At 29.5% G+C, this 19,842-nt stretch overlaps 1 protein-coding gene across 2 annotated transcripts in view; it reads right to left on the reverse strand.

The window, feature by feature from the left end:
• Window positions 1–1,410: 1,410 nt before the first annotated feature.
• The window catches only part of LOC134707074 (receptor-type tyrosine-protein phosphatase N2-like), a 126,115-nt gene continuing 107,683 nt past the window's right edge, over window positions 1,411–19,842 (reverse strand). Inside the window, exons 13-21 of one of the 2 annotated variants that reach the window (XM_063566562.1) lie at window positions 18,518–18,572; window positions 17,699–17,846; window positions 13,069–13,142; window positions 12,468–12,545; window positions 10,922–11,041; window positions 9,926–10,092; window positions 6,913–6,966; window positions 5,884–6,022; window positions 1,411–4,648 (exon numbers count right to left, since the gene is read on the reverse strand). In XM_063566562.1, coding sequence (XP_063422632.1) covers window positions 4,577–4,648; window positions 5,884–6,022; window positions 6,913–6,966; window positions 9,926–10,092; window positions 10,922–11,041; window positions 12,468–12,545; window positions 13,069–13,142; window positions 17,699–17,846; window positions 18,518–18,572 — 907 coding nt within the window. In that variant the 3' untranslated portion in view covers window positions 1,411–4,576. The remainder of the gene's footprint in view (window positions 4,649–5,883; window positions 6,023–6,912; window positions 6,967–9,925; window positions 10,093–10,921; window positions 11,042–12,467; window positions 12,546–13,068; window positions 13,143–17,698; window positions 17,847–18,517; window positions 18,573–19,842) is intronic. The other variant, XM_063566563.1, reaches the window with a different exon arrangement.

Below are 19,842 nucleotides of genomic sequence, written 5' to 3' on the forward strand. Positions count from 1 at the left end.
AATATTCAGGACAACGTCAAGAAAAGCTGTTGACAAAGAAAATGCAATAATAGCGCTGTACCTTATTTGTGATTTTTTTTGTCAGTGTGCCTTTTACCATCTGTATTTCTGATAATTCTTAATCGAAATAAGTCTCGTCTCTACCACAAAACATTATACAGAGTAATTACAGTAATAGCACAAATAATCAACAGATACTTTTAAAACGATTGTCGTTTTATGAACGCGTTTATTCAGATATCGATTGCTTTTATAATATGTCTTATTTTTTTAGAAACATTTAAAAAAAAACTGTACCGAAGAAATTTACCAACAGTTTATCCATGATTTTTAAAAAAGTAGCAAACATTTGTTTCAAAAATAATGAATGTTTAAAATAGCAATGCTGAATGATACTATTTAAAATGAATAATGGTATATCCAGAATTCTTCACCAATGTGTCCAATTTTACAAATGTTCATTGGTTGGTCACTTTTGGTCCTCCAAAAAATAAAACAATTGTACTTTATATAATTGAAAAAAAGCTATAAAAAAAGTTTGCATTTAATTCATATATGTACTGTAAGCGTCGTGTTTTTGTTTTTTTTAAATCTTAGCTGGCATCTAAACATCTATAAATTTGATCGATGTGGTGCCAAGAAAAAATGCATGTTGGGATTTTGCTTATTTTCCATATATTTTCTACGTAGAGGTTTGCTAATCTCAAGGAAGCTATTGAACCAAGAGTTCTATATTGTGAAATTGAAATCATCCCTTCGTAAATTTACGGATGCCATAACGAGTTGGTTGACAGTTATAGAATATCCGTTTAACAGGTGATATCCGATATGTTCCTTAAGTCGAAACTATAATCCCGTTCCCTTTTCAAAAGTGACCTACCGAATTAGACTATTTACCAGGTGTCTGATTATATTATGGCCAATATGATGTGTGTCACATGTGAAGCAAGTTCTGCTTACCTATCTGAAGAACCTGTTGATTCCTTAACTTTCGATGTTGTGTCTTGTATACTATTTGTCTGTTTGTAATTTTTATTTTTTAGCCATGGCGTTGTCAGTTTATTTTTGATCTACGAGTTTAAATGTTCCTTGATATATTTTGCCCCCTCTTTTATTGCAGTATTGTATTGTTCAGTCTTTTCCACTTTCAGTCAATTAAAATATGGATTTTTTTTCTAAATCTTCATTAAATGTTGTCTGCATGCTTATGTCCTTTAACAATATGTAGCCTTAAGATGGGTTTATGGTTAGCCATTGCTTGCCCAAGTGTTGTTTAGAGTGTAGAAATTGATAGATGTATAGTTAATTAGTGTAGAGGCTTCTATTTGAATTTCTAGTATACTTGAATTATTGGATGGTGACAAAAAAATGTATAACATCTCCACTGCGAGTAACAACAGAATACACGTGTACAGATTGCATTGACGATTTATTTGACCTCTACTACAATCAACAGTACAACATTCATAGATGGTAAAAAGGATATGATGAAGTACAAACCTCATTCAACTTCCGATCTTTTCTAAATAATAAGCAGCTTTTTTTCTCAAATAAACCTAAATTCTGAGGTTTATCAAGAGCCATGCGTATTTACATGTGGAAATGCTCTTCCGGTGAATAAGTTGGCAATTCAATCACTGCATCTTCTTCATTTTTCATTTAAAATTTGTGACATTGTACTACATCAAATCCTTTATTGATAAATATATGAGATGTACACCAGAAAGTGAAAGAAAAAATATATATCTGTTAACAGTAAAACTTCATAAAATATATAAGAGAATTAACAAGCTGTTCTGAGCCTTAATCACAATAATGTAACACAGTGATAAAAACAAAGATGTGGGCTGGATACCACGATCTATAAAATACAAATCTGTCTCATTACTTCTCAAATCTGTATTCATCTTCCTTAAAAATGCAAACTTTAATAACCTTATTATATTCTCTTAGTTGTTATGTTGCATAATATACCCTGATGACTACCTTCTTATTCTTTTATACTCATTACCTATATAGTTCAAATAATAATAAGGATATGATTACAACAAACAATTCTTGTATCAAGAAAATAGATTATTATAATTGGAACAAAGTTAGTTCATGATTTAATAGTTTGGTAAAAGCATCTTTGATTTATAGGTCTTTGAAATATACTTAAAAGATTTTATATTCAACAATAACTTACCTGAAAGAATAAAAAAGACAAAAATTTAACATCATTAACTTTGTAGTCCCCCCAAAAACAGTATGTTCTGCTGTTTATTACATGACTAGATTCAGTAAAGGGCACTGCCATGCTCTAACTGTATTATTTGTAGATAACAGCATAAAACTGTAAGATACACAAAAGGATAAACAATCTAAAATTGCAGTTTTAACATCATGACAAAAAATATTTTTTGCATATTTTATTTCTGTATGTTTCGAAATTATTATCATGCTTACATTTTATACTTTTTAATCTTTGGTATATGTGTATGAAGTTTAAAATTATCAAAAGGAAAGGCGATTTGATTATGACAAACTGACTATATCTGTCCAACAAGATTCAAGCATTATTGTTTTTTTTCTTCAAAACCTTACAATTATATATATATATTTAAAAGAGGTTGAAAAGGTCTACATATAAACATTAAATATGAAAGTAGATGTTTATAGAAGTACTGTGTGTACTGAATCTTGAAAATAAATTAAAGCTTATAAAACATTGGTAAAACAAAATATCACATATATTGAAACCTTAAAGTTTGATGAATTCTAATTGAAAGTAATAAAACATCTCTGAAACAGACAATAAAAGATCCATAACTATTATATGAAAATCCTTCACAAAGAATAATTCATCATCATAAAAGTTTAATCAGCCAGCTCAAAATACCTGTTGTGTTTGGTTTATGTAAGTGTAGAACAATCAGTGTAGAATCAGTTTTAAATATCCTGAAATTAATACTGATCAATAGTTTTAGAAAAAGCAAATGTATGTTATGTTTTAATGTAATAAAATTATTTCATATTCAAGTTTTAAGTATTGATTTGCACATTTTTTACAAAGCCAATTCATTTTGATTGCTGTTCTCAATGTTGTTTTTTTTACTGGAAACTATTGGAGCAAGTAAGCTTATATTAGAGATTTTTAATATAATAAAAAAAAATGCAAAACTTTGTCTTAAAAGACTTCAACTTTAACTGAACTACAAAAGCCAAAAATAACTTCTAAATTCCTTTTTCTTTCAATTAAAAAAAATAAAATTAGGCATGTTGGCTGCAATATTAGATTCATTTTCCACTCTTAACCTTTAATGACTCACTGGCCTATATCAAAACTGGTTCATGGATTTATCTGCCATGATAAGTTTTATGGTCATGGAATAGGTAGAAGAAAAATAAATCTTCTTCTAAAATTGATAGCTAAATATCTGAAAGTTTCTACAAATGAAAGATTAACAGGTCTGAAATCATTGGGTTTTGTTACAACAAATTAATTCTTATAAGATGATGTCATCACTTTTAATTCCCCTGAACTATAAAGCAGCTCCAAAAAGCAATAAAATCTTGGCTTCAAATTAACAGTACTGTTTTTATGTAAAAATCAATAAGACAGAATATCTTCAAATTACTTTAGTAATGGTCTCAATATTAACTCTGTCAGCAAGGCTATATGTCCTTAGATATGTCCATAATGAATTCTTTTTTCTGATTTTTTTATACATCGACATTGGAAAGAGAAAATAAATTCTTCTTTCTTTTAATATTTTCAAGATTATTAGCCAAATCACAGGTGCTTAATCTTGTTTCACAGTGCTTTTTTATCCCATTAAAAAAACTTTGATATGGAAGATTGACGACCTCTGTTGTTTTAAAAGGTCATAGGAGAGTAAAGGAAGACATGACTGAAAATATATTCTTTTTTTTTAATAATCTTGAGACAGCAACTATGTAGAAATGAACAAGATATAGTTTGCTTTATTTGCAACTGCTTTCACAGCACAGGTAAAACTAAATAGGAATAGAATAAAATGATCTTCAAAATAAAATAGAAATAGAATTTAACAAACATAACTATATAAATCTGTCTTTAAACTATAAATATCTCATAAATGCAGGCAAGAAGACTGAACTTTGTTAATAATGCTAAAAACATCATGAATAAAAGTCATGAATATACTCTCAAAATGTTATTTGTAAATGTCATTGTGGAATCTATGCTTCTAAAACCATTAGTAGTCCCGAAAACTCTTGACTGCTGTTGCCAGAGTAAATTGTAACCCATATATAGCTTCATTACAATATATATATATAACATATAAAAATCATAAAACTTGACCTTTACTTTCCTAGGCACTCCTTAAAATATAAATAAAAATGACATAAATAAATTAAATTTGTAAATGGTATACAAAATTAGCAGAACTTTAGTTTTAAAGCTCAGAATAAAGATTCTGTAAGATTTTATTTGAGAAAATGTTTATTCTGATTTGACACTAAACAACATGAGATTCACACCCAAAATGTTATATGTAATTTCAGTACATATAATATCAATTTTTCAACCAATCAGATTGAAGAGAGGTCTTCACTGTGGGAGTGCCTTTAATATGGCATGGACTTCCTCAGCTACTGCTGCCAATGCAAACTGGAATTGTTCCTACAAAACATAAAATCTTGTGTAATAAGGAGAATCAATCTTTGTTGTTGAAAATAGGGTCAGCTCAGAAGAAACCTGCCAAACAGACATGAACACCTTACAAACATTCCATTCACCAAATATAATGGACACTGCTTAGTATACATGTATCTGAGATACGACTCCAAAAACTTGGCCTTGTTATTGTTGAAGGCTATTTGGTTGCTTTTAATTGCTTATATAGATATACGAAGAGGTGGTATGAATATCAATGAGACAACTCTGCGTCCAAGTCACAATTCATAAAAGTAAACCATTATGGGTCAAAGGTAATATATTCACTTAATCTAAACTCTGGTGGATAATTGTCTCATTAGCAATCATACCACATCTCCTTATTTTCATTTATTATGTACACTTTGCAAGGATCTTAAATATCAAATATAGTTATCCTATTACTCAAAGTAAGTGAAAAAATTCACTTGACAAAACCTGACGGACTCCTTCAAGGTATAGAGCCTCCAATATATAGTTTTGTAAAAATTTATATGTTCCCTCTGCCTGATTAGTATCCCTTTGTTTGACCTTCATTTTTTTGTCAAAAGCAAGACAACAAAAGCTACATAATTTTGAAAGGTTTGAAAATGTTCATTCTTTCTTAAGTTCATCATAATGGCTCTTATCAATGCATCTGATTTTTCATGGTACATAGGTTTTTAGTTTTTTGTAAACAAGTTAATTGCAAGTGTCTGAAAATATTATTTTGTGTATATTGGTGGCACCATATTACAAGTTAAATGGTTCACTACTGACCCCCTACGGATCCAAAGAGGGTTAGTAAACTCCATAGGGGGTGAGGCCGGAGGCCAAGTCCCCTATGAATTTTATTCACCCTCTATGGATCCGTAGTGGGTCAGTAGTTAACCGTATAATGAATTTATCGGACGCTGAACTTTTTCTACAGCGTTTTGTTGAAAAATAAACAATGAAACACAACAACATTAATAGATGATGTCACCATTAACGCGTCATGAACCCCATATGAAACTTACTCCATACGGTCGCATAGGGAGTCACCATGTGACTGCATTTAACCAATCACAACATGATAATTCATCTGTGGTCCAATAAGAAATTTTAAACTGAATAAAAAAACAAATACTATCAAGATTATGAAGGGTGTATCAAATCCCATATTAGCAGATTTAATTAACAGCCCAGGCCAACACATACTAAGCCTTAGCTTTACAAGTTACCTTAGTTTTGACAGTGTTCATCCTTTGATCCCTGATATGTTCCAGTGTAGCAGCAATATCAATCTCTTTGGCTCCTTTAGCCATCCTATTAAGTACCATATCTACCAGACAGTAGGTACCAGTCCTACCACATCCATCACTAAAATTATAATACACATATACATGTAATACACATTATCACTACATTATAATACACATGTACATGTAATACACAATACAAGACATCAACTTTTCTCATGACATTTTTTTTAAATAGTACATTAAGCATTTGATTTAAGAGGGTACAAAAATGTAGGTCTTTGTTACACCAAAATTTTCCTCTTGTTTAATTTTTCTTATATAAATATCATTGAAAAGATAGGGGTCAATGAATTGTTGCTGAAGTTACTGATTATTTTTAGATATGTCCATGTATTGTGGGAGTCTCAAAAAGGATTCATTTTTTTATTACTGTTAAAGAAGAACAAATGTATGAAATGCATGCGCATATGTTAAAATGATCAGTAGTTTTGACTTTAAATTATAGATTCTAAAATTCCTGTCCTATGAATTGAAAGTATTTTTTTATTGGTATATAATTTGAAGAGGGTCACTAGATCGTTTTGTATTGATAGTTAAATCATCTGCACTGCTGGGAAAAATAAGGGGTGAAAAGGCAAAAGATTCATTTTTGTGATTGCTTTGAAATCTTTTTCTCTATCTTATTTTAAATCAACTAGTTATAATTTGAATGATTTATACAAAACAAGACTATAATAACTGACAATCAATTCTTTATCTGTAAATTCAAAAATTGGTAATTTAGCTTTTTAAACTTTTATTGTAATGATTGCAAGACAAGTCTTTGCGAAAAGTTAGTGAACTAATTCATTTTTTTGTGGAATATTTTCATACATTTTTAATCTATATACAAGCATAAAGTTTCTTTAATCTTATTTATTTTTTTCTATATTCATATGCAGTTTCACACTCTTTAGTTGATGACAAAATAAAATGCATGAAATAAGAAATGTTGAATTATATTTTTACCTGCAATGTACTACAACAGGACAGGAACGGCCTCTGTAAGACTTGTTTACTTTTCTGTAATAAATCAACAAAATAATAATTAAAGTGAGAGAAAAATATTAATATTCTTTAGTAATACAGAGAAGCACTTTTCACTGGAAATATAAAGAAAGATTCACTGATCGCTATTGATATAAAGCTAGTTCCATGTAAATCAGTGATTTAAACAATTAAATAAAAGTTTTAGTATAAACCAGTGATTCAAAGAAAGTTGTGGTGTTAATAAGTGATTCAAAGAAAGTCGCAGTGTTAACCAGTCATTCAAAGAAAGTTAAGGTGTTTATAAGTGATTCAAAGAAAGTCGCAGTGTTAATAAGTGATTCAAAGAAAGTTGTAGTGTTCATAAGGGATTCTAAGAAAGTCGCAGTGTTAACCAGTGATTCAAAGAAAGTTGTAGTGTTAAAAGGTGATTTAAAGAAAGTCGCAGTGTTAATAAGTGATTCAAAGAAAGTTGTTGTGTTAATAAGGGATTCAAAGAAACTTGTGGTGTCAATAAGTGATTCAAAGAAAGTTGTAGTGTTCATAAGGGATTCTAAGGAAGTCGCAGTGTTAACCAGTGATTCAAAGAAAGTCGTAGTGTTAAAAGGTGACTTAAAGAAAGTCACAGTGTTAATAAGTGATTCAAAGAAAGTTGTGGTGTTAATAAGTGATTCAAAGAAAGTTGTAGTGTTCATAAGGGATTCTAAGAAAGTTTCAGTGTTAACCAGTGATTCAAGGAAAATTGAAAAGATATCAGTGAAACACAGAAAGTTGATTCAAAGAAAGTTGCAGTGTAAATTAGTGATGCAAAAAAAGTTTTAATGTAAAGCATCGATTCAAAAAAAGTTGTTGTGTATACCAGTGAGACAAAGAAAGTTGAATTGTAAACCAGTGATTAATAGGAAGCTGAAGTGAAAATAACTGACTCAAAGAAAGTTGAAATGTAAATTACTGACTCAAAGTTGAAGTGTAAACCAGTAATTCAAAGAAAGTTGAAGTGAACATACATGAATTTATGTTAATAAAAGAACCTAAAAGTTCATTTGACTTTTACAGCATTTTAATTCTAAACCCAATGCTACAATAATTAAATAGTCATATCATTGACCTGCACCCTATGGTATTAAAACCATACATCAAAATCAATCAAATTCCAAAAATTAAATATGCATTCCATCAACCAGTAAAGTTCTATTTCCCTACTCTACAAAATTACATCATGTTGTACTTTAATTGCAAAAAAAAAACAATGAAAAAGCCCACGGTGACCCCAAAACACAAATCCAATAAAAACCCAAAATTCCATCTGACACTAAAAATCAAACATAATCAATATTCAGAGAGTGCTAATACCAAACATATGCTAAGAACAAGTGTAAGTGACTCCAACTGCACCATTATCAAGCTAAATACTGAAAATTACCACTGCATCAAGCAGTATCAAAGTTAAAATGTTAGTGAAGTAACCCAGCATATATGTGAAGCATTCCAAAGCTAGTCTACAGTGAAGTGTTAGTGAGGTTAACTCAGATCCCAGATCACTTTTGTGACTATGCAATTTGTCAATATACAATTGCTAAATCACAAAAGCTCCCTCAGAAACTGAAAGTGAGATTAGTGGTTCTACTAAGCAGTGGTTATATCTTCTAAGTACTAGCCAACACCAATCACCATGCAGGCAATGTAAACTTCATCACAAATATAAAACCCTTCACCAAGTAAGAAGTCAAATCTTACATTACAAATAAAGCAATACAAAACCCTTCACCAAGTCAAATCTTACATTACCAATAAAGCAATAAAATCCCTTCCTTCATCAAGCATCTTTCACCAAAAATAAAAATCAAATCCCTTTCACCATGCAGGAAATTTCAACTGATTCTTAAAATTACAATTATTTATACCATTACAAACCCTTGACCATGCAGGAAACAAAACCTTCAGAAACAAAGCATTCAAAAGTCCATCACCATGCAAGCAAGTTGAAGCAACCAAACTTTCATCACAAAGAAAACATAACAAATTCTTCAGGAAGCAGTAAAATCAACAATTGCTTAAACAACAAAACATAAAAAAAAACAATCATTTGGTGAAAATGTCTAACCTAAAAGATGTGTACACAAGAATTCCCATCAACATGCAAAGCTTTAAAAATCCTTTAAATTTCAAGAAATCAATTTTGGTCAGAAGCAAAGTAATATAATTCCAACCATCATTCACAAAATCAAACCATAAAAAAAGCAAAGCATTACAAAACAATAAACCATACAGAAAACTGATCCTTCATCACAACAAAGCATTACAACCCATTCACCATGCTTGAAATCAAATGTTCATTTGGAACATATCACCACAATTCTTATAAAATGAAGAATTTAAAATTGAACATTGCCTTTCACACTACTAGAAGTCAACAACTACTTTAGAAATGAAACATTATGAGTTCCTTTAGGAATGAGGCACCAACAATTTCACACTCAAACCTGTGTCTAGTACTGAATCCAATAGCAAAATGATAATTCTTAAGCACTAAGTTGCCAATTAATTATTAATATTCAAATATATATTTATGTTAATTAAGAATATAATGCTTCCAATCTTCCACAAATGACTATAATCCTAGATTATGCAATGTTATTCCTGTACAAGTGCTATCAAAATTAATAAAAGAGATTTCACTCTTGCATTGTTAAATTTTCATCCTGCTGCATATTTGCATGAACAAAAATAAGGCATTATTAATTTTGTAAATTTACAGCATATTAAGTGAGAAAAGGAACAAAAAATGATCAATGCTAATACTAAATGTACATAAATACAAGTTAAGACATGTACCACCACCAAATGATCTAACTACAATGGAGTGGATGCCACTACTACAAATGTAATAATCTCAGCCCAATGAAAGAAAATAATCATCAAAATTAGCTATGTGGTTTATTTTTTTATAATTTTTTTTTAATTAAACTGAATGAATATGTTAAGAAGGAGGTACCTTCTAAAATCCAAGAGAGCTTTAATTGAACTGGGCACGCCCATATCTGGCCAGGTCAGGAAATGGAACTGGGTTACTGTCCTTGTTTCATTAGTTTGTAGATTCTTAAGGTAGAAACTACGAACCAGATAGTCATCACACCAAATATGTTCTGACACCAGATGAACCTGAAGAGAAAATAAAAACAACAATTAAAACAGACCAATCAATGTCTTTCAATGTGTTAATGTACTAATCTTTATCCAAGTCCTATTTCATCAACTTATGGTTTTTGATTTTTTTGCCTTAGAATAATAATGTCTTTTTAAAATTAAGGCATTGTGGGTCACATTTAGGTAATAAAGAGCTGTGCTATAAGCACATGATATGCCTGTTGCCCTTTTAGCTTGTCTCTATGCTTTAAATGACTTTTTTTTACATTAATTAGGCTGTTAGTTTTTTCATATGAATTGTTTTACATTTGTCATTTCAGGGTCTTTTATAGCTGACTGTGCAGTATGGGCTTTGCTAATTGTTGAAGGCCATAAGGTGATCTATAGTTGTTAATGTTCTTTTAATTTTTGAAAGGTAGCTAAAGTCAACAGATATAAAAAAAGTCACCGAAATTTCATAAAATATTGTGAAAGTATGAGTGATTGTCTGAAAATTGGAAAATCCCTCTGTTTTTAAGCATAAAAATTCATAACACAGAAACTTAAAATCTGAAATTTATAAAAATCGAAAGGGAGCTTACGTCAATAGATATAAACAATTCAACGAAGTTTCATAAAAGTTGATGGAAGCAATTTTTAGTAATTGTTCGATATGTGGACGACAGATGGACAACAGTATACATATTACGTCCTGTCTAAGACGAGCGTATAAAAAGGGTACAAATTTTAAACTTTTTTCCATCTAGAAAGGTTTTTGAAATTCTTTAAAGACATATCCTATACAATGTTCTTTGACAGTTATGCCTATTTGTCATTTAAAGTAACCATTTCTTTTTTAAACTACCTCATATATATGATACAAGTCACTGCCTTCCTCTGGCCAGTATCGATGGCACATAGCTTCACCATTCTCAGTTAATTTTGATAACATCACAATAATCACACTTCCTTGTTCCCATACCATCTGAAATATGAATATTAATATGTTTAGTCATGAAAAATCTAAATTAATAAGTGAAAACTTAAAAAACTTTGTAAAAAATCATAAATTAATGACAATTATTCATAGACAGAGTAATCTAGTAAATGTACTGCTGATCTTTTCTGCTGTTTGCAGTTTCTATCAATCTTTTATAGTTTTAGATATAATAGACAAAAATTCAAAAGTCTGTAAACTTTTTTCATTACTACTATTGCTGATTTCTTTTTACTTTAATCAGTTTCATGTATTTATAATATTTCAATATGATAGATGACAGAAAGATGGTTTTTTTTTATTAAACAATCTTCAAACAAGGGCAACAACTCCTTTAATGAGTAATCCCATGGTTTCAGTCATATTGTCATATTTTTTTGTAGATGTTGTTTGGTTATAGTTTGATGTTCACAGTAAAATATAGCTAATTGATTTCAATAAAACAGACTAGTAATGAATTGTCATTTAAGGATTGTAACTCAATAAATAAAGACTCATACATTGGTTTCAGACATGGAGCTTGTATTTCTGATAATGTTTGCTGTTTACAATTTCTAGCTATCTATTATAGTTGAGGCAATTTTTCAGAACTGTTAAAATCTCACTCCATATATTTTTAGCATATATAGATCAAAAGAATAAGTTAATACTGAAATTGCACGTTTTTATAATGCATCAAAATGAGTGTCCTTGATAAATACCAGGTCAATCAATTTGTTTGAATAACATAATGATGATTGATCATGCGGGAAATTGTGTTTGTGGAACACATGTTACCTTGGATAATAATGGAACAAACTAATGAAAATATTACTTTAATTATAATTTACTGATAAGAGGTATGTAAAAATTAAGCCTGAACCTCCAACAGATAAACCTTGAATTCATTTAAAGTGACCTGTTTCATTTCACAAGTGCTTCCTTATTTTCTTTTTGACTCATATAAGTAAACATTAAACATGTGCTGCTTAATCAAAGACGTATCCATCTGTTTTATAAAGATATGACTTTTCTAATCTATTGATGCATACAGATTGTAATATTTAAGACACCTTCAATTATAACAGATCAGGTTGACATAATGGAAGATTAACAAAAATAAATATTTATAAATGTATAAGTCTATTTTTGGAAATTGCAAAATTGCCCATGGATAGAAAAGTTTTTTTCAAAAATATATTCATTTATCATTACGCAGGCAGCTAGAAAGCTGTCAATAAATAATTTCAAAAGAGCCAATGATCACTAATTACCCTAGAACAAAAAGAAATATTAAATTTTATAACATCAAACTTTCATAATAACTATAAAGTTAAAAGTTGATGAAAGAACTTTGGAACTTATTGCCGCCTGTAAAAGTGCACATCATTATAATTATAAGACTTTTATGAGCAAACAATAAATGTTTACAAACCTGCCAGAAATCTGCCACTGTATGAGGCAGGGGTCCCTGTGTAGCAATATAGGCTGGATTTCTAGGATCATGGTCAGTCTACAATCAATCAATCTATCATTATTATATTGTCTATATATCTTACTGCAGACAGTTCATTTATTTTTTCGTGGGTACCAATTTTCGTTGATTGAGGAAAACTTACATGTTTGTTGATGTTTAATTTCATGGTTTTGCCAAAGCCTGCTTAGAAAATTTGTTATTTGTTGAACATTTAGTTTCATGGTTCACCTCAACCCATCGAATTGGTATCCAACAAATTATAATGAATCCACAGTAACAAAAGACACACTTTTAAATCATAAGCATTTGAATTGAAAGGTTAATTCTTAAGTTCATATATTTCTTAAGCAAAATAGTTCTGATTGAAACTGCTGCATCATTGAAAAAAATTCTAACAAAAGAAATCATCAAAATATTCTGCCATCTACAGTCGTATAAGATATCTGTAAAGCTAAAATATATTTTGCTTGCTTGAATTTTGCCTAATTTAATGAGCTTTTCAAAATGTTTTTAACATCTAATAAATAAAATAAATAAAATGTTAGTATAAGTTACTTACAATACTGCTAGCATTGACATAGTCAGAGCTGGTGATATTACTGGCATTAGACAGAACTACTCTGGAGTGGTCATCTGTAATTACAATGGTTAATAGGTAATTAGTGTCCACCTGTCATACCTGTACAGGTGTATCACAGCTTGATCACAGTTGTCATAGCTGTTTAACACTCAATGTTAGCAGCAGCTGATCCCCAGACCTATATTCCTCCATCAATATTGGATATGTGTTTATCATTGCTTTGTTCAGTGGTATACTCTATGTGCTTTATTTGATTTAGTTCACACAATCTGTTAACTATGTTAATTAATAATGTGCATCCTACTTTTAATACTCATTGACATTTTAAAGAGAATTTGAGCTTTCCATTAATATTACCGTATATGGATTTTCACATATTATGCAATGCCAACTTTTATCAATGTTTGAAGTAAAAGCCTATTGGTTTCTATCAATTTTTCTCTTTTCTTCATGTAAATTGGTTTATGGAAATTGAAAGTTAAAAAGTATGTTTTATATAGTAATAATTAAAATGAACAAAATCTGGGTTTTTTCCAGGTTTTTTTATCAATTCTTTGCCTGGATTCTTCCAGTTTACAAATTTGTTTCTAAGGCCAAGTTGCAGGAAAATTCATATATACGGGAATACTGTTTTATTTTTTGTGGCAGTTTTTTCCATGCATTCAGCTACAGCTTGAAAAATCCCAACCATTTTCCTCATTTAGAATAACAAAGACACTTTTAAAATGCTGCATATAGTTTATATTATCAATATGACCGGGTCAATAATTGTGAAACCTATTTCAAATTAAATAAAAATATTCATTTGAAGAAAAAATGTTTAATATTTTACTCTGATGTCTTCAAGAAATAAACATGCCTGCAATTAGAAAAAAATAAATGTTTTCTTGTATAACCTGATTACCGGATATTTTTGTTTTAATATTTATGGTAAAAAGTTGACATTTAAAAAAAAATTCCTAGAATTTAAAGTAAAAAAAGAATCTAAAGGAGCCTGGATATTCTGCCAGAATATCAGACTATTCATAAAATACCAGTTATACCTGAAGGCAATTCTTGGAAAAATATCATGAAATCCTTAACTTCATAAGAACAATTGTAATATGAAATAATAAAACTGTAAACAGCTTCCTCAATTAACTACAATTTCCTAACTTCAAAGATAGAAATATATATAATTTAAATATTTTGATATTTAAGATAATAAATTGTTTTGAGGACTAAATGTCCTCCATTTAGGGACATGGAATACAATCTTATCATGATCTTGTTTCAAACATTGTCTATAAAATAAAATGTTTTACATCAGTGTAAAATACATTAAAAATTTAATATGGCCTTAAGAACATGTCAGTAAAGTAGTCAATTATTTGAAATACATATGTATCTTGTGACTATATTTTTAACTCAGCTTCCTGGAACCTTTCATATAATCAGTATAATATATGGGAGCGTTATCTCAACTATATCCAATGTGACAACTCGTCAGTTTTATGAGCCAATAAAACCAATAGATCAGAAAAAAAACTGTATTACTTAGTACATAAACGATAATTCGATTAAAAAATAATGATACATTATGTATTTCTATCTCTTAACATTGGTGTTGTGAGCTACCCCAATATTACATAACTGACCATGGGATATTATAATATACAATAATGAAGCTAGAATAAATATGGCAGTTTTCTCCCTTCTTATTATGTATGATAAACACCTAGTCAGGTGAAAAATAATAATGAACTTTGTCTGAGTCAATTAGTGGATGTCAGAGTAATAATACTGACCAGTATGTAATTATCTACACTATAACTATACCCTTTCTGGTCAGCAGCTGCTAATCCAAACCTCAATAAATCTATACAAGACCATTTTCTACATCATAGGTCTGATTATTAGTAAGGGTTTCTGTTTATACATGATATACTAACCAGGACTGACAGAAAAACATGACCCTGCATAATACTTAACACCGAGATAATGATAACGTAGCCATCTGAATGAATATCTGTCATTATAAAACATATTATTCTACTTTTATTATTGGAATACTTTGCTCCCTATACAATAGCATCATTTGTTTTCACTTCATAGCATTGAATGTAAAATTTACACGTTTGAATTTGAATAATAAAATAGAAATATGGTGCATGAAATGTGTTGGGGGAACAAGCAGTTATGCAATATTTTAATCTTTTTTCAATCTTTCCTGTCACTTGGAATATACCAGAAGAAGGGAAGTACGTTTCAAATACACAAGAACACAAATAGGGTGAAATAAGTTTAACAACTAAATGTAGTTTTTAAATGAAATTGTGTACAAAAAACAAAGAACTAGAAGGGAGAGATGCCCATGTCCCCAAGGGCCAGTAACTCTCACAAGAAAAAGATTTAAGTGATGGATAAAAAGTGTCTTAAATAGAAGTTGAATGATTTGGTGAATATTTGGACATCTACCAGATTGAAGAGTTTCTGACAACTGTATTATTGAGTTTACAGATTTAAAGAGTACAATAGTTACCTCCAACACCTGTCTAAATACCTGAGGATATAGGTAGACTAATTAACTGAATTAGCATCAAAACATTTAATATGCAGAAAGAAATTGATTCATAAAAGCCAAAGAGGCTCACATTGGGTACCCCAACTGCCTTTTTTGTTTCAGCTATATTAATCTAAATATTTATGAAATCAATTGTAGTCCTCCCTGTTTTCCAAATGTTTTTTCAAGACATCTGCTTCAGAAAAAGTTATGTGTATGAAAAATGATTTGTGTGAAACTGGAAAAAAAAGTGGGGAAAAAGGAGTGCAGTTTACAATATTGCTTTTAGTTTCTGGGATGTTTTAAACCATGTGGTAAATAACCAGTCCCAGTAAATTGATAGGTTTATTGATTCATTGTAACTTATAGCACAAGTTCTTTCATGCAAAAAATGTTGAAAACAAATTTAATGAAATCTCTAAATTATCAATAAAAATTATCTTAATTATTCTGGTTACGACACATTCTGGCTGTTGAACTCAAACAATTGAGATGATGTACGCAGATGAACTGTCTCATCAGATAATTTTATAAGGAAATGAATGAACAATTAGGAGTAAAATGTAGTCCCAAGTTCCTTCGCAACTATCAATAACAGTAGCTAGGACGTTATTTGTAATATAAATAATTCATCAGTGGATTAATACTAACTCCTACAATCCATCCTAGTTACTAAACTAATATCTAAACCATGTTAAATCATCTAGTAGGAAACTAAATTAAATATTTGACAAAAATAAGAATACATTATTCATCAATGGAAAATGTCGGAGTAATATAATCTTTAATACAAGGAAAATTCAACAACAAAAGTTCTTACTCTCACACGAAAAAACTTCCAGGGAATACTGCTTTTATTACTGTTTATCATCTTATTTTGTTATCTAATTTTTGATTTGGAAAAGGACACAAAGAAAATGGAAGTTATAAATGATGCGATACAAGATGGTCATTATAATTTAAAATATAATTCACAAGAAAGATTATTAACTTATAAAATCTTTAAAATCTTATCGTGCGAATACATTAGCATTCAATTATTAAAATTTGGCTGGTTCAGTTTTATTGTAAAAAATATTGTTATATGGTATCTATTTTTAAGGCGATCAAAGTCGGGGGTTGAGCAGGTCACAGTGTTGACCACAAATAGAAGCATTAATGCCCTAAAATATATGAAAATTTAAAAAAAAACATAATAGACATGATAGAGGTATAAGAAAATCTTCTTATAGAGAATGATGTTGAGATTTGTGATATAGCTAATACCAACTACAATGATACAGATTGAAAAGAGTTTTAGGAGCATCTACAAATGTATTTTTACTTTGCTGAATTTTTTAGGTGTAATTGATTATGGATACAAACTTACTATAATTAAGGTAAACAAATAAACATAGAATTTGATGGTCCTGTTAAATCAAACAATATAATGTTTATACAATGTAAGACACAAAACTTGCATGCAACAAGAATCATTGAACTGTATTTAAGGTGTAATGTAGCTTGAAGAATGAGGTTTTACATGGATGTTTAAAATGGTGTATCAATGATTGAAACTTTCAATTTTTTATTCATGAATGACTTCAGATTAATAATCACACTATGACAAACCTTACTTTTAAGTTAGTCACTATGATTTTTTAAAAACTTATTTTAATATTAAACACTACACAAATAATGTTCTATTGAGCATTTAATTTTGAAACAAACTGCAAGTATATACAAAATGCTTCTCTTGACTTTATGTAAATTATAAAAGCTGAATCGTGTCCTGTCTTATACTCATTTTGCCATAGGCTCTGGAGTGTCATTTTTTAGATATAGAATGGCACCAAAGTAACAATGTACTGAACCGTTGATGGAAAATATCAGAGTTTATTACAGATTATTGGAGCAGAAATATTTAAATATAGGCCTAACTTTCCTTTTTTTTCTTCTCAAAAAGTAAAAAGAAGCAATTTTCAATAGTTAAGAAAGGAACACAAAATATTACAACATATTACAATAAATGAGTGGTAGACCATAAGTTTCTATCCTATAGTTTATCTTTAATGATTAAATGCTTACATGGTAATATATCACTGTATCTATTTTTTCTTGAGTTGGCTGAGTCACTCGCCACTTTTGTACTGGCTGGGTCAGCTTCATAGGAACACAAAGCCTCCCACTCTCTATCCAGTCTGTCCTTGTTCTTCAAATGGTCCTCCATGTAAGACTATTGAATCAATTGTAACTCATTAAATTATAGATATTTCTAATCATTTACCTATTACTTCATTCAATATTCAAAGGAAAAAATTTAAAAAGGGCAGACATTCTCATTACAAACAGATAGTGCCATGTGTCCATTATTTCAGAGATATGTGTAGACCAAGGTCTTTACCTCCCTTCACTTATTTTTAACAGTGTGTATATACTTTTTATATTTTGAAGTTAAACATTGGAATTTTTCACATACAAATATCTGCATTGAATAATTCTATTCCCTATCAAACCTGAACTATTTGAAAATTTTACAATATGTGGTTAATAAATGTACTCATAGTATTTTTTAAAAGGGGAAGAGAAAGAGAGTAATTTGTAGTTTTAATAGGTCACATTCTATTAAAAAATTCTCTTGCACTTTAATTTGCTGTCATTCATAGAATTTCTCTTCCCTTAAACTTACAGGTTCTGTATGAGTCCTTTATTGCAAGTTCCTTGATCAAACTTTATGGAAAATATATGGTAATATACATATATTCTAGTTCAGTTTTGTTTTAAATTCACTAACAGGGTGTAAAGAAAGATCTGATTGAGGTCTAATTTGTTAAGATGTAGATAATGTGAATTTGTACATTCTAAGTGCTAGAAGAAAGTTGTCTCCCATTTTCTAAACTAACTTACCAAAACAATGTGTCCTGTAGAGATGTCCATGTTGGAGGTGACCGGTTCCTCACTCCTATAATGATTAAACACAAGTTTTTCAGTAGAACAACATGGCTGAACATTTGTATAATCTATTGACCATCGTTTTACATGTGTAAATGTGTCCAAATAACTGTCACAATTGTCTGACCAGAAAGAAGATCCCACACTCTTAGATCGATGCATGTTGCAATCAAATTACATTAACATAACACACTTTGGAATTAGATGCATAATGCCAAAATGAAGTTATGGTCAAATAACAAGTTTTTAGAAGCTTCTTTACTTCCATCAGACTAATCTATTTCTTACACATCCTTCAAGAAAGACAATTCAGTTGAATCATATCTAGTTTCGATATAAATTAAATCACAAGAAGTCGGTTTCATTTTGAGTCCATAAAATCTACTGAACATAAAAAGGTCAACTTTTGTACAAAATTCTGTATCTTATCTCTGTAGGTTTTAACTGTTTCACATCTTTGCTAATTTGCATAGTTTTACGATTAAGCACCAGGTAAAAGTAAACAACTTTACATGGTTTAGCAATCAAGGTAATTATTACATTAAATCACATGTAATCACAAAGAATTTATCTGAACTTTAGAATGTAATATTAAACTCCACAATTTTCAGTCAGCCATGAATATCAATATTGTATCACCGATTGATTATTTACTATAAAATTTTGATGACTGTATTTATATTCCATTCAAAAGATTGTCAATAATTTACATTACAATTTCTAGTTCACACATGCTGCTTTTATAGTTATGTCAAAATCATAAAATTCCTTGTCAATTTCAGCTGTTGCTTTAGAATTATTTCATTACAAATAGATAAAATATACCTGACATCCATAATTAGCCTTAAGTCAAATCACAAAACTATTAAAAATCTGATATTCATTTCAATTCAAATATTAAGGGGTAAACTTGTATTTCACAAGTCAAGTTTTGAAATATGAAAAATGTCATAAATTACTATTTAGAAAAAATTAAAGCAGTTTGGAATTAATTTATAGATGCATGATGCAATTTATCTTTTAAAATGTTGTTTTTATTTACTAGAAAACAAACAACAAAATAAGTTTTCCTTTCTATCTTATCTATTATTTTGATTAAAAATGTACTGCAAGTCCCTGAACAACGACTGTATATGTACTTTAAGACAATGTTTGTGTGGTTTTATTAAAAATAGTATTCTAAACACTAAACTATCATAAAAACTTGGTGAAATATTTCAAAACAGGAAGCATAAATAATCTAAATTTGATGAATCATATAGCTTTACAATAGTTTCAAG

The sequence above is a fragment of the Mytilus trossulus genome, chromosome 2, assembly GCF_036588685.1.
Source record: "Mytilus trossulus isolate FHL-02 chromosome 2, PNRI_Mtr1.1.1.hap1, whole genome shotgun sequence".
Lineage (NCBI taxonomy): Eukaryota > Metazoa > Mollusca > Bivalvia > Mytilida > Mytilidae > Mytilus > Mytilus trossulus.